Source organism: Pelophylax lessonae (genome assembly GCF_965119305.1).
Source record: "Pelophylax lessonae genome assembly, chromosome: 1".
Taxonomy (NCBI): domain Eukaryota; kingdom Metazoa; phylum Chordata; class Amphibia; order Anura; family Ranidae; genus Pelophylax; species Pelophylax lessonae.
This window is the reverse complement of record NC_138768.1, coordinates 339,091,378-339,107,969: the sequence shown is the minus strand read 5'-3', so window position 1 is coordinate 339,107,969 and position 16,592 is coordinate 339,091,378. Positions and strand designations below refer to the sequence as shown.

At 41.8% G+C, this 16,592-nt stretch overlaps 1 protein-coding gene across 1 annotated transcript in view; it reads left to right on the top strand.

Annotated features, from left to right (window-relative positions):
* The first annotated feature begins 886 nt into the window (after positions 1 to 886).
* LOC309544225 (kelch domain-containing protein 3-like) overlaps positions 887 to 16,592 on the top strand; it is an 83,692-nt gene continuing 67,986 nt past the window's right edge. Inside the window, exons 1-2 of the mRNA XM_082243118.1 lie at positions 887 to 922; positions 10,082 to 10,153. Of these exons, the coding sequence (XP_082099244.1) occupies positions 10,092 to 10,153 (62 nt within the window). The 5' untranslated portion in view covers positions 887 to 922; positions 10,082 to 10,091. The remainder of the gene's footprint in view (positions 923 to 10,081; positions 10,154 to 16,592) is intronic.

The following is a 16,592-nucleotide window of genomic DNA, read 5'->3' as shown; positions in this document are numbered from 1 at the left end:
TGGAAAGAGTGGGGAGGGATTAGAACGCTTGTCAGTTTTTATTGCTGTCTGTGCCCTCATTAGGGAGATTTCCCCTCTCTATTTGTTCTGTTTACCATTATCAATGAAAGTGAAATTAGAAAGAGAAATCTTTCGAATAGGACACCAGTTCTGGTGAGCTGGGGGTCCCCAAGAAATTCCTTTATTTTGCAGGGATTTCCTATCACTTCCTGTTTGGCTATGGGACAGAAAATGAAGGGAAATCTCCACAATGGGACACAGATGGGGAAAATAAATCTGCCAGGGGGTTATAACCCTCCCTTTCTCTATCCAAAATGAAAAGAAAAGTTTTGCCTATAGTTCTACTTTAATCCTTTGTCATACTTTAAAATGTATACACCATGTTTGATTCATACTAGTAGTATTTTATAGTTTAGAAATCATATATTTTATAATTTTTTTTTTTTTGCTCCTTCCAGATTAAACGCATATATTTATACCATACCGTTCAATAATTGTGTAGAATATACTATCTTTCACCTAACTGGCCTTTTAATGAATTGATTGATCTAATGTTAGTCTCCAACAGACGCTGAGTGTAAGAAACTTTCCTTACCACCCTGGTTTCTAAGGTACACATCGCACCAAGGTGATCTGATCTCCTAGAATAGACGAAACAAAGAGTATAATATATCAAGCATTACCTATGAAGTGTTCTTCTTCTGATCCGGAAACCATTCATGCAACTTTCATAGTACTGGCTGCTTTTGTTTGCTTTGAGCCATGGCAACAAGTGTCAAGTTAAATAAACTAATCATCAAAGCTGCATGTTGAAGACTTCAATTGATCTTTCTCTAGTTTTAGCTTTTTTTTTCTAAAAACTACTTTTTATTACCACTTGTCTTACTTTGGATATTGACAAAGTCATCGGTGAGAGTATCAGGTGAGTAAATACAAAGTATGATGCAGGAGGAAAGGAAATGAAAGAAAATAACGTGTAGCTTAACTTGTGGTTAGAAATGCTTGTCTATGAGGTTTGTGGTTTTTAACTGTGTTTGTAAAGTCACAAGATGGTTTTAGTATAATTTGTCTATAGGAATTAGTGTGAACTTTTTTTTTTTAAATATTTTGTTATTTAAATACATTTCATTTGTAGACACTTGCACTGTACACTGAATACCTAAATAGCAGATCTAGCTATGCAGATGGGTTTTTAATGTATAACACTATTTTTGTAGCTGTATTTCTACTTTTTTTTTTAAAATCTTTTTCTTTTTTTTTTTTTTAAGTTTTAAAAATGTGTAATTCCTTTTTAAATATATGTAATATGTGACCCTTGGGCACCCTAAATGTCCATCAACACAAAATGACCTTTCTGATAAAACTGGGATGTGGTGACCAGAGATCTATACCCAAAACATCCCACCTTACTAAACTTGTACTGTAACATTGGTGGTAGCTTCCCCCAAATAGGTGAAGAGCCATGAAAAAGTTTGTGGGGTCTTAAGCAAAAGCTTTATTTCAGAAAAGTAAAATTTTTCAAAATTTACCAACAATCAGATTGTCCTTGATGTGCCCAAATATGTACTGGATATTGTGTACTGTTACTAATCTGTGCTGAAGACTTGCTGTCATTTGGATGTTCTGAATAAAGGTGAATTATGGGGTTTCCAAAAAACAAAGCATACATGCTCTCCTAACATTGCAACTGTCCCACCCCAGCTCTAATAACGGCCACATGCACGCTTCAATTTCCATAGTTCAGGGGGGAAAATTATTAATCAACATTAGTTTGAGCTTTAGAACAGCAGGGTCTTACTGTTGAAGGGGTTCCACCCATCTAGGAGGGGGTGGCTGCTGCCCCTCCCCCACAGCAGTTGTACTTATTCAAGCTGATGTTCATCGAGTTACCACCTTCGGTAAACCTAGGGGGGCCTATCTCCAAATCCTTCTGGAGCCAAGGATCTGTTCTGGAGAACTCACTGAAGAGAGCCCAGTGAAAGCTGAAGGGTGCATAACTGTCCTGTGGCATTGTGAGCATTAAAGTGTTACTAAACCTTCAACAGTAAAATCAGTCTGGATATGCAGTAAAGCATGCTTGTTATACTTACTGGGTAACCTAAAGGGTCAATCCCCTGCATTGTGTAAAATCCTGTCTTCTCTGATCATCTCCATTCTTCCATTAACTCTAATATTTTTCCTGATATTTACAGAGCCAGGGGACAGGCTGCACATGCTCAGTTTGGTGTGTATTGCTAGAAAGTTTTTTTTTTTCTTGGGAGAGTGCATGTGATCAGCACAGGGCCAATCAGCACTGTCCAGACAGAGAGTCAAGGATCCTTTATTCTCAAAGGACAATTGTGGGAGAATGAAAACTCCTCCTATAAGCTTTAACCAGACACTCACAGAAGTCACAATACTGCTCTAACTGCTGATAAAAAAAAAGGTATTTAGCAGTTTATATTTACTAAAATAATTTCCATGTTTAGTGCACTGTGAGAGAACAAATATAGTGAATGCAGGGTCCTGGGTTTAGTATCACTTTAACCTCTCCCTCACTGAAGAATGTCTGGTGGATATTAGAAGGAGGCATTCAGTTATCCTGTTACATTGTGATTACAGAACTGAGCTCCAGGCCCTAGTCATTGAGTGACCGAGTGCTGGTGTCCTATGGGTCAGAGTGCCAATGTTGATTCTGGCAGAGACAGCCCTTGCAAAGTCTTAGTTCTGGCTATCCCACTTTGCTTCTGGTAGACTGTTTAGAGAAGCTTACTGCTCCCCTTTTAGCTGGTAAGGTAGTGGATGGGGGTGTACATGCAGTGGCGTAGCGTGGGTTGTCAGCGCCCGGGGCAAGGTAAGTAATTTGCGCCCCCTACACAAATCTACTAGACCACTACACTGACACCTACACAGACCTACCTGACCACTACACAGACCTACCTGATTACTACACAGACCTACCTCACCACTACAGAGACCTACTTGACCACTACAGAGACCTACCTGAGCAATCTTATTCCTACACTGACCTACCTTATTCCTGCACTAACCAACCTGATCACTACACTGACTGCATTCCTGTCCCACACTACCCCTTTACATTGCTGTCCCCCACCACCCCTTTACATTCCTGTCCCCCCACTACACCTTTACATTCCTGTCCTTTACTCCTGCTGCTGTAGTTTCATTTAAAGTTTCATATCCTGTCTACAGCCTGTTTAATAATCCTGTGTGCCCCTGTGTCTGTTATTTTATAAAAATAAGCCATTCTTTACAAGTATAGAGTGCCACTCGCCGCTCACGTGACTCGCCACCTCTCACCTCCTCTCCTCTTCCCCTCCTCCTCCCCTCCCAACTGAGTAATCCTTGGCGCCGCCCACTGCAGGCAGCTGTCAGCCGGAGAGAGGAGAGAGCCGACGGGTCACATGAGCGGCGCTCGGCCCTCTGAAAACTGGTAAAGAACAGCTTATTTTTTTAAAACACAGACACACAGGCACACATGATTATTAAACAGAACAGACAGGATGGTATAAAGTGGCTTAACAACCACTTAAAAGGGGAAGTTGAGAAGTTGAGTTTCCAAGGGGGGGCAGGTTTCAGTCCTCAGCTCCCCCTTCACAGCACTCTCAGCTTCCTCCACAATCCACATTACTCACAGATCAGACAGCAGCTCGACAGCTCTGCATGGACGGCGGCAAGCAAGCATGAAGCTGACATCAGAAGCAGGACATCTCTGGAAGGAGGGCGGGATCTGCATAACTTTTCCAGGTAGCCAGCTTGTGATTGGTTGCTAATCACCTGCGGGTAACTTGAAGTCCCGCCCTCCATCCGGAGCTGTACACTGGCTCTATCAGCCCCCTGCCGTCCATGCAGGGCTTGTTCAGGATGGCTGAGCAGGCTCTTAAATGGCAGCATGACACTGTGCCCCCCCAGATTTTGCGCCCGGTGCGGTTGGCCCCCCCAGCACCCCCCACGCTATGCCACTCTGTACATGTGCCAGGAATTATACCCTTATAGTAAATGGAGCCACATTGTACTTGCTGCTCACCGCCCAAATACTTGCAGCACAGTAGTCCAGCATTTAGGGGGTTAAAACAGACAGTGAGGAGGTAATACAATATCTTCCCATGCCTATTAAATTCTGTTGAGAGAGAGATACTACCCTATCATGATGAATAAAATGGGTGCTGTACCCCGATCTGTAATCCGCCTCAGGGCCATGCACAGAGCAGCGAGAATGGGAGGACCTACCAGTACGTCTTACCAAATCAACACTTGTCATGAACTATGGCCTACCGTTAAAACATATGTGCTGCAGCACAAAATTATATGTACATATTGCAGCTTTCACATTTAGTACACCATGGTGCAAAGCATCACAGCCATGGCAATGTATACCCATACGAGCAGCACCATTTTCACGTATCAGTAGGCAGTTGGGGTGCAGAAATAATGCGAATAAGCAGTGGCTGGTGTGCGTTGTGGGGCAGCCTGTGCGGATGTGTTGATTGCGGCACAGTGCACTGTTCTTTTATTTTTTTCAATTAACTTTATTCAAATGTTGGTAACTGCGCTGAAAAAAATTACTGCACATAGTACTTTTTTGTTTAGCACACAATGCCCACGCACCATCGCAACGCAGTGGTGTGAACAGGCCACACCAGAGTCAAGGCTTTTTCCCTTGTCTTACGATGGGGGTGTGTTAGGAATTGCCGGACCACGCAGTCCTACTGCATCTGGTGTAAATGGGCCTTAACTAGATGTGGGATTTGTTTAGACTGTTATTAAGTAGTCATGAGTCGTACTTTAATATCCCAAGGCGTTGTTACACAAGTAGGCAAGTACCCTAGGTTGGTTGTTGGGTGCCTTGTGTCATCTTTGGTCATCACCAAACAAAATATAGAAAACATTCCGATTTTTGCTAAACTTTGGTTGTGCGTTTTTTTTTTTTTATCTTGTACATACATTCTCACATTCTCAATTAGGAGCTGTATTTCTCTCCTCACAGAATTATGGTAAGCAGATCATTAAGTGAATTAGAGAGTCTGGAATTTTTTTTAACTAATTACTTTGTTTCTATGTATACCAATGCTTTGCCAGTTTATATTTCTTTTTCATTTAGTAGGATATTTGATTAGCATATTGATTAACAGGGATTATCCATTCCGTGCAAAATTTGCTTTTGAAACACTGTCTATTTTATCTGCTTTTAAATAAACTTTTCAATTAACCTTTATTAAGCAATGATGGTACATAAAATGTTTAATTTCAGCTACATAATCATAATTGCAAATTAGATTATATTTAAAGCCAAACTTTAGATTGATATAAAACTGATTATAGTTTTTTTTTTTTTTTTTTTTTTTTTTTGTGCTTAAGATAGAGTAAGGAATTGTTAAAACCTCTGCCATTTGATTTTTTTGCTGTCTGTGTCCTGTTAGAGAGATTTTCCTTCACTTCTTGTCCAGAGGACTTAAAGCGTTTGTTACCCCAACATTTCATATTCCTGATTTGTGCCTGCTGTACCATGTACTTGTATAAAAAAAAGTATGCAGTTCTCTTTGTATTGCTTACTTTGTGTGAAATTCTTGGTGTTCCTGCCAGTCCCTCTGCTTTCCTTTCAAAAACTGACCACACTAAGCAGGAGAACACACCATGGTCAGCTCTAGTTATGCTGGGAACTCAGCCTGCTCACCTCCAGTGATCAGATTTGTCCTAACACGCCACCGCTGCACAACCATTCACTGGGAAGCTCTGTGTGCTGCTGCTCCCCCCACCCGGCTCCTGGCTCTTATGCAGCTGAGAGATGAGGGAATGTGATCACTAAAAAAATAAATAAATAAAAAAATATATATATATATATATATATATATAACTATATATATACAGTATATATATATATATATATATATATATATATATATATGTATTTATACACAAATAGGTTTTGCCTTTCATTTATTTTTTAAACTGAATAGATTGTTTTACAAGGTGACTGTTTACAATTGAGTGGTGTGAACCTCTGCGCTTGTGGATGAAGCTAAATGTAGGTAGAGATCAATCAATACCAAGTGTGTTCTGTGTAAATGGTTGCTGCTGCCCCTATTGTGTTCCCACAAGACAGCTGTATTGAAATATGAAAAGGGGTAGCGCAGCCTCACAATTGTGAACATATATTCAAAACAGTGAACAAAGTAAATCGATAAACCAAAAAAAAATATTTAATCAATATCGAAGTCCAATGCTAATGTGCAAGTGCATAAAGTAAGTTCAAAAAAGTAGTTAAAACAAATCCAATCTACAAACATGACATATGCCAACCACCTTCTTCTGTTCAAAAATCATATAGGTGTATTCATATAAACTTAAACAGTGCTCTTCCACCTCTGTGCGACTAATACATGCTCACAGAACTCTCACCTCATTGAGGATAATTGCAAGCCTTTTGGTAATAAGGTAAATACGTTTCCAAGGTACATCATTTCCAAGGATGTATAGATACCCAGGGTAATATGGTGCTGGTTCCTTTAGGGCACTTTTGGTCCCTTTAAACCTCCGCTGCAATCGCTCAGTAACATGTTAGCATAAAATATAACATGCCTCCCATAGTGTAAAAGCGTATGTGACAACACTTTTTTGAAGTTTTAAAGACTCTTACATTTAAAACAATCAAGAAGTGCATATATTGATTTGTAAACTCAGGAAAGCACGGTGTCTTGCATCACTTCTGGTCACAATCGTTTACAATCACTTTAAGAACAACCAAAACTTTTTCTTAGTTTTGGTTAGAGTAGAGTGGGACTAGAATGCTTGTCAGTTTTTATTGCTGTCTGTGCCCCTGTTAGGGAGATTCCCCCTCTCTATTTGTCCTGTTTACCATTATCATTGAAAGTGAACGTAAAAGAAAATCCCAATCTTTAGGTTGTCCACAGAAAAGTAATAGAGTCTCACTTCCTGTTTGGCTATGGGACAGGATGTAAAGGGAAATCTCCACAATGGGACACAGATGGCGAGAAAAAAAATCTGGCAGGGGTTATGACTCTCCCTTGCTCTATCCAAAATGAAAATAAAAAAGGTTTGCCCATAGTTTTACTTTAATAGGAAGTAAGTAGGGAAATCCCCTCTTATTTGCCATAAGAACAATTTGTCCTAACCCTCTGTTCTGGTGACAACTTTACAACTTTGGATTTACCATCAATTTCTGTCTCAGTGACAGTGGTCACAGGACAATTAACCACATAATGACCACTCACCGGGGTTTTACTACGGCAGGCAGCCGCTCCTGGGCAAAGCGACATTATACTACGTTGCTCGCTCAGGAGACTCTAGGGGGCGAGCGTGCACCGCCGGAGGCGGGCTTCCGCCCCCGCTTTTTAGCTGGGTAGCCAGTGCGGTAAGGTAAGGTGCGGTAAGGTAAACCTACATGGCAGGGACACAGACAACAATAAAAGTATGACAGGGATTCTAACCAGTACAAGGGGCAGTACAAGGATCCAACCATGCATACTGCAGGACATGTGTGCCAACAAGGAACACTAACTGAAGCAGAGAGCAGAGTGAGCAAATAGCATAAAGTGGAACTTTATCCTAAAGGTGAAGTTCTGCTTTATGTCCTCCTACTGACCCCCCCCCCCCCACCACCACCACCACATTTGTCACAATAAATACATTTTTTTGGGGGGGGGGGTGGTACCTAGCATTGATAGGTAACTGCTCTCACTTCTGCTTGGATTGCCTAAGCAGACAAAGTTCGGCTCTCCCCTTTGCCTGCAGCCTTCTGGGACATGTCACACCACGTCACAGAAGGCTGGGACCATTCACAAAGCAGTGGGAAAGAGGCACAGCAAGCTTTCCACAGTAAAAATGCCAGGGCCGGGGACCTGAAGACCAGCGGAGAACCAGCGAAGAACCAGCCCAGGTGGGGACAGCACTGGATCCCTGGACACGTAAGTGATCTTTTATTAAAAGTCAGCAGCTACAGTATTTGTAGCTGCTGACTTTAAATGTTTTCTTTCTTCGGTGAAGATCCTCTTTAAGTAATGCTGCATATTCACTATCCAATCACAGATTGGGGGCAGGAAGGTGACCAAACTGGTTTACTTCACTGCAGCAGAGAAAAATCAGGTCACTAGCTTGGATTTGCCTTTGCTTTATACCCTGACAAGTAAAAAAAAGTTACCTTATCAGTATTTTATTTGTGCATTTATCTGTTTGCTTGGAGTTCAGCTTTAGACCCCTTTCACACAGGCGGACCATTCAGATCCGCCTGTCCGTTTTTTTTGGCGGATCTGAACGGTAACTCCATGCATGTCTATAGGGCATCTGATCCGTCAAATCTGGACAGATGGAAACCCTATTTTCCATCCGTCCAGCGGATCGGATGGGATCGGATGAGAACGGACCGACGGTCCATTCCCATCCAATTCCCCCATAGAGATGCATGGGGACCAGACAGCTGTGTCTCTGCACACAGCGCGGAGACACAGCTGTCATCCTCCTGATCACCGGGGGTTTGGCGGATCGATCCCCCGCTGAGATAAACTGAGTCCATCTGATGGACGGACTGTGTGAAAGAGCCCTTAAGGTCAATGTATTCTTCTTTTTTTTTTTTTATTTAAGAAACAAAAATGCTATAATTTATATACATAAATATTAGCATAGATATTAGGTGTGGAGAAAGCATAGGAGGTGGCTGAATCCAGAACCCACTCAAAAGGGGATGTAAGTAAGTTAAGAGAATTTTATTTTCAAAATAAACTCATTATAAATACCATAACTGCAGCTTGTGTCTCTATATCAGGAACGTGAGTTCTGGTTGTGGCCACTACTCTGGAGGTCTAGAACACTGTCCAAGAACTGATAATGGTGACCACTGTGTCTGAGTGCTAATAGATCAGCTCTAAGGAAGCGTAGCAGCAAATGGGAAATTAAAAAGAGTAAGGTAAATAGAAAGCACATGGACAAAATCAGCCTCATACATGTTTCCTTATTTTATGATAGAAGGTCCTCAATATTTCTATCTGGGACCCCCGCTATCAGAGGCGTAACTAGAACCTTCAGGGCCCCGGTGCAGGAAACCATGAAGGGCCCCCTGGACCCCTGGCCGGGGCCCTTCCCTTCAAGCCTGGGACTCTTCCCACTGATCCTGGGGCCCTTTACTCTCGTTGCGGGACCCTTTCACAAGTTCTGCAGTGGGTCACCTTCCTGCGATGTTGGGGCCTCCCCACAGTGGCGGAATGCCAGGGCCCGGTTGCAAGTGTGACCTTTACGATCCTGGAAGTTCACCCACTGGTGTCAGTAGTTTTTATTTTTTTGGTATTTTAATTGTATTATTTTTTATCATTTTATTTTATTTTTTTACAATGTCACTGACTATGACTCTGTCCATTGAGAAAAGGAAGGAGCTGGTAAATTACATATTTACTGACCCCTTCCTGGTTCTCTATTGTGACACATCTCCTGCAGCAGCCGGCAGGAGAGGGTAGGGAGCACAGTAGGGGGGGGCAGCACAGTGGGGGGGGGAAGCTCTGTAGGGGGGGAAGCACAGAAGGGGGGGGGACCAGGGGAGCACACAGGGGCCCAGAGACAGCAGAACACAAGTGAACTGGATGGATAGGAGGAGGGGCGAGGGCAGCATACAGAGGAACCAATCTCCTCCATTTTCCCCCTGCAGCTACAGGAGGAAAAAGGAGGGCAGTGATTTCTCTACATGCGGCCCCTGCTGCCCCTCCTATCCAGGTGTACAGGGGAGCCGCACAGGGCCCCCTGGAGCATGGGGCCCGGTTGCGACCGCAACCCCTGCAACCCCTGTAGTTACGCCCCTGCCCGCTATACCTCTGTTAGGAACACAGTATTGAATGTACTAAAACCTACCCTAGGTTCATCTTGCTGGTACTTTAGCTTCATAAGCATGGAATTTGGTTTCTTTGCAAAACCAAATTAGTTTAATACTGTATACTCCAACTTTCATCAATCTGCTGTACTGTGCAGTTCACCTGTAATGAAATTTATATACACGAAACAGCACATGCATTCTATGTTTTATCAATAGATTATTACCTCATTTCTATGTTGTTATATAACATTTTTCTTATTCTTTTAGCTGCATAATTATGGCTCTGGCAAGCGGTCATTGGATTGAAATGAATGTCTGCGGTAATCCACCAAGACCTCGGTAGGAGTTATTCCCTGCATTTTACAACATCCTTGTAGATAGAATGTCTGAAAAAAAAAATACAATTGAAGACTGATAGATTGATTTTCAATAAAGGAATACTTGTAGATGGAGCAAAAGTCAGGAATTATCATTGTTTATTATCGTTTGGGATTATACATTACTGGCGAAAAAATAGTCATTGTTTTTTCCAGTAATTCCCAAGTATTTTATTGATAAATATAGTAACATTTTTGTCCCTTTTATAATAATCCTTCTACATAGCCATCCAGTGTAACTAAAACTTATTTTAGACCTAATGTTGGGTCAATTCAGAAAAACAGAAGCAGCAAACAAGTAATATGTATAGCGGTCTGATATATGTTTTTATTTTATAACCTATATTCTATAGAATCTTATTAGACAACATTAGCACTCATTTAAGTGTGTGGACTTCAGTTTTCTTGCACTCTCAGGACCAGTCCTGTATGAGGTATTTCAGGTATCTTATTGAATTGTGGGTGTGCCCAAAATGCACCAGTGGGAGGGGCTTAGGAGGGTATGGTTTAATAAGACCTAATCCCACTACTGTTTTGGATCAAGAGCGCATAACACACAGAGTGCAGAGGTGTGCAAGAGTGTGTAACGTAATGCACGAAGTACAGGGGCCAGGAGTATGGTATTTACAGAGTGCATATCGCATAGAGTGCAGGGGTCAGGAATACCTAATGCACATTGTGCAGGTGTTAGGTGTACATCAAAAACAGAGTGGAGAGATGTGTAATACACAAAGTGCAGTGGTCAGTAGTGCATAAGGCACAGATTGCAGTGGCCAGCAGTACACTATGCACAGAGTGCAGGGGTTCAGAGTGCAATATGCATAAAGTGCAAGGATTTGTAATGCATAATGCACAGAGTGCAGAGGCCAGAAGTGTGAAATGCAGAGTGAGTACAGGGATCAGGAGTGCATAAAACGCAGAGTGGAGAGGTCAGGGGTGTTTAACACACAGAGTACAGGAGAACACAATGCTCATTCTGCAGGGGTTCAGTGGTCACTGGTCAGTAATGTAAAATAAATAGAGTGCAATGGTCAGGGATCAAGAGAGTTTAACACTGTGTAACGCAGTGTGCAGGGGCCATGGTTATATAACCCACAGCATGCAGGGGTGATGAGTTAATAACACGCAGATTGTCTCCCAAGAAAACAAATCATCCCCTCGCCCCATATATAATGCCCCCCACCCCTCGATGACAAAATCATCTCCAGAATCAAACACAAATTTCCCCCTTCCTCACTGGATTGTACTCACTAGACCTTGGCATTGCATTGCATCTGCTATTCTGCTGGTGAGTGCCCTGCTTCCCTGGCACCATGACCACCCACATCTATTTTCTTTAATTTTTCTTTAACAATATATTTAACATGTGGATAAAAAAATCTACGTGAGATACGCACCTGTATTTTTAAAACAGCATATCTAGAGTTCAGACACCCCCTGGTACCCCCATCAACACCAAAACATACATATGATACAGACATGAACAGAGGCAGATTCATACAATGTAAGCTCAGGAAGCTGATACTTTGATCCCCAGCCCCTGGAGTTCCTGTCCTAGTTGATAACGGCAAATGATTCTCAAGACTTACATGAACCTGTGCTTTCTGCTGCCAATTGGCTGATAGTATCCTTGGATGTCACACTGGGAGGGGGGGTCAACAGTGATGCGCTTCCCTGTGCATGCTGGATATTGTAGTCATCAAGCAGAGCTGCTTTATAAATCATGTGAGGAATCAAACTACAATTCCCAAGTGGTTCCGCTTACAGGATAAGCCATTCTGTTGCTGTATTGTAGTGCTGTGTGCACTTCTCCCATAGTCCTAGGTACACCACTACGGCCGGTGACATTGCAGAGACATTTTTTTTTTCAGGGGGCTACGACCTTTAAAACAGAAACTGCCCCCAGCAAATAAAAATAAATGACAACCTTACCCTGTGACCAGTAATCTGATATTCTGAGAAGAGTCACTAAATTCTCCTTACTGTCACTTCAGAGAATAAGAAAGATGCAAAGCACAGAATCGTGTGTCCTAAGGTACATATATACCTAAAAGCATATGTTGGAATCCAGTTGCACTGCATTACATAGATTAAGGTAGAACTAAAGGCAAAATATCTATTTTCATATTGGATAGATTATAGGAGAATTATAACCTCTGTCAGTTATTGGTTTTTTTTGCCATTTGTGTCCCATTAAGGAGATTTCCCCTTCACTCCCTGTCCCATAGTCAAAACAGGAAATTAAAGGAAATCCCTCCAAAGCTAGGAAATCCCTGGTTCGCACCAGGGTCACCAGAAATAGATTTTCCATTGGAAGATTTCCCCCTCTATTACTTTTTACCTTTCTGTTTCACTGATAAAGATAAACAGGACAAACTGAGTTGGTGAAACTTCCTAACAGGGGCAAAGACAGCTATAAAAACCAACAGATGTTCGAATCCTATTCCACACTATTCAAAATCTTAAAATATTTTGCCCTTAGTTCTACATAAAAGCTGATCTCCAGGTTTCATTGAAAGTGTCACTAAACCCACATCATAAAAACTATCAATAAATGCTGTATTGCATGCCGTTCATAGTCACTATGAGATTTGTTTTCTGTATTCTGCAAAAAGATTTGGTTGATCCTGCTGCTCTCTATCTTCACCTTCTATTTATGTCCCCAATTTAGCTGGGAATTTTGCAGAGCAGTGTTGGCAGCTCTGCACATGCTCAGTTGTCAGTGAGTTTCTATGCTGAGCATTTACTCCCTATTACATCTGAGCGGCCCATGTGACTATAGGGTCACACATGTATGCACAGTGGAAGACACAGGCTGGAGGGAAGTGACACGGCCTGTAACTCTCAGAAATCTGCCCATTTTATTGCCAAAAAATAATACAATTTTATTTCAAATTTATATTTGTATGACAATTTAAAATCATTTATTTATTTAATATTACTCTGTATAACAAAGGCATTTTTTTTATTTTGAACATGTGACTAGCAGCAGAGGACTAGATGCTCCTCCTGCTTATGTCTCCCTGCAGGCAGGCCAAAAAAAGAGCTGGGTCATGTGACAGCTGTATATAAAATAGGAAAAAGATACGTTTTTATAATTAAAATAATTACAGTGCCATTATCTACATACAGAAATAGAAGGGATAATTTAAATTAAACAGTGTGTGTTTAGTATTACTTTAACTTTAAGGTGATTTTAATGCTTAATTTAAATAAAAAATTAAACATGTTATGCTTACCTGTTCTGTGCAGTAATAAGTGTCTTGAAAAAGTATTCATGTCCTTTAAAATTGTCCACATTTTGTCATGTTACAACCAAAAACGTAAATGTATTTTATTGGGTCTTTATGTGATAGACCAACACAAAGTGGCACATAAATGTGAAGTGGAAGGAAAATGATAAATGCTTTTCAAATTTTTTTGGGTATGTCTCAACCAACTTTGCACACCTAGAGAGTGACATTTTTGCCCATTCTTTTTTTGCAAAATAGCTCATAGCTGTGGACAGATTCTCCCATCTGAGTTGTGGATCTCTGCAGCTCCTCCAGAGTTACCTTTGGCCTCCCTGCTGCTTCCCGGAATATTGCTTTCCTTGCCCAGCCTTGTCAGTTTAGGTGGACAGCCATGTCTTGGTACGTTTGCATTTGTGCCATACTCTTTCCATTTTCGGATGATGGATTGAACAGTGCTCCGTGAGATGTTAAAAGCTTGGAATATTTCTTTAAAACCTAACCCTGCTTTAAACTTCTCCACAACTTTATCCCTGACCTGTCTGGTGTGTTCCTTGGCCCTTATGATGCTATTCGTTCATTAAGCTTCACTAACAAACCTCTGAGGGCTTCACAGAACAGCTGTATTTATACTGAGATTAAATTACACACATGTGGACTCTATTTACTAATTAGGTGACTTAAAAGGCAATTAGTTCCACTAGATTTTAGTAAGTGCCGGTTCACATATATGCAATGTTCCCGCATCGCATTCAAATCGCAGGCAGTTCACACTACCATATGCGAATCGCTTGGGGTGTCAATACACAGTTAATGATACCCCCAGATCAGTTTACATATCGCAGTGCGGACTGTCAGTTCGGACATGAATCAGATTGCATAGGTGTGAACACCCATGGGATCCAATTCTGCTGCAGACCCAAAAAAGGGTCCTGTGCATGTTGTATACGAATGTGATGCAAATTCAGCTATACAATCTGTATGGCTGAATTTGCATCACACAAACATCGCATGTGATTTTCAGAGGAGTGCGCTCCGAATCACATGCAATGTCTGTCATCGCACTAATGGGAACCGGGACTTAGGAGTATCAGAGCAAGACCCCGTTCACACTGGGGCCTGCCATAGAGAAGCTGTGGACCCGTTCTAATAGGAGCGACACAAGTAACTCCAACTTAGAAAAAGGGTCCGGAGCTTCTTTGGGGCGACCTGGAGCGACCTGCATTGACTTCAATGTTATGAAGTCTGTGCCAGCCGCTCCGAGGTCGTGGTGCGAGCTGCGCACCGCGACCTGTGAGGTCGCCTCGGCAAGTCGGATCGCCCTAGTGTGAACGGGGTCTTAAGGGGGCTGAATACAAATGCATGCCACACTTTTCAGATATTTATTTGTAAACAATTTCAAAAACCATTTATCATTTTCCTTTCACTTCACAATTATGTGCCACTTTGTGTTGGTCTATCACATAAAATCCCCAATAAAATCCATTTACGTTTTTTGTTGTAACATGACAAAATGTGGAAAATTTCAATGGGTATGGATATATTTTCAAGGCACTGTAGTATTGCAGAGAGCAGCCCTGAACCTCCCTGTTCTTAGGACCCCACTGGCGCTCTGGGCTCCTTCTCCTCTGTGGGGGCTCGCTCTTGAGCCAGGCTGTATGCATCTGTTGACACACACAGTGTGGCTCAGCCCCGCACCCTGCTATCTGCTTACTGGTAAATATTGCTCTACACAGGAGTATGCTTATGTGTACCTCATGAAAACAAGGCCTTTATTGAAACATGGAGATCAGCTTTAAGCTAAATAGAGTAGCCTTTCAATTAAGCACATTTCCAGAGTCTGCTGAGCTGCATTAACAGCTTAGTGATTCATTTTACATGTTGCTTGTACTCTCATTTTAACAATAGTCTGTGTTATTGCTCAGGTTTTTATTTGTTCCTTGTGTTATGAATGTAATCATTTGACTATATTTCATAGCAGCAGATGAAAGGACTCTGTGATTAAAGGCCCTGGCCTCATCTGATTGTACTTGTGAAATGTTATTATAATAAAAGCTACATTTCAATACGAGGGAACTTGGTGTCAACCAATGTGCCTGGTTGTAATTCTCCTGGACAATTTTGCTAATTCTTGCTATTTCCCAGGATTTAACATGAGAACAATGCAGTGAAAGCACCATCTAGAGTGAGAAATCTGTCATATATTCTGTTGCTGTTATTTAAAGAGGAAGTAAACCCTCCTCTGCAAGTTGTACCTATAGGTAAGCCTATGATAAGGCTTACCTATAGGTACTGTAAATATCTCCTAAACATGTACCGTTTGGTAGATATTTACCTTACATGCAGCCAGTGACATCACTGGCGCATGCGCTCTGAAGGAACGGCTGCTGGTGCCGTTTCTTCAGAGCCCCGTGCCGTGACCGTCGGCTCCCGCACGCGTGTGCGGGAGTGACGTTACCGTGGCTCCGGCCAATCAGATGGCCGGATGCCGCGATCCCGGAAGACGGGCGACTGAACCGTCATAGAGGTAAGCGGGCGGCACGGCGGGGGCTCGTTCTAAGGTAAGTATTTCATAATGAGCTAGTATGCGATGCATACTAGCTCATTATGTGTTTCTCTTTCAGGGTGGAAAAAAAAAGAAATTGGGTTTACAACCTCTTAACCATTTGCCTAAAAGAGCTTCTCCCATTTCCCCCTTTTCCTGTTCTTTGTTCCCAAAATGTAAATTGCAATTACTATTTTATGACCTTATTGGTAAAAGGAAATCAAATCCTCACTGCACTTAGCACTTATATTTTATCTCCTGCATTTAGACATGGCTCAAGGGCACCTGTGTCTCCTTATTCTTCCTCAAACATACAGACACATTAATCAAGAAATGAACAACCCCCTGGCTGTCATTTTTACAAGAATGATTGTAGTAATGTTAGAGGTAATGGGCTGTAACACTAATTTATCACACATACAGTATCTCACAAAAGTGAGTACACCCCTCATATTTTTGTAAATATTTTATTATATCTTTTCATTTGACAACACTGAAGGAATGGCACTTTGCTACAATGGGAAGTAGTGAGTGTACAGCTTGTATAACAGTGTAAATTTGCTGTCCCCTCAAAATAACTCAACACACAGCCATTAATGTCTAAACCGCTGGCAACATAGTGAGTA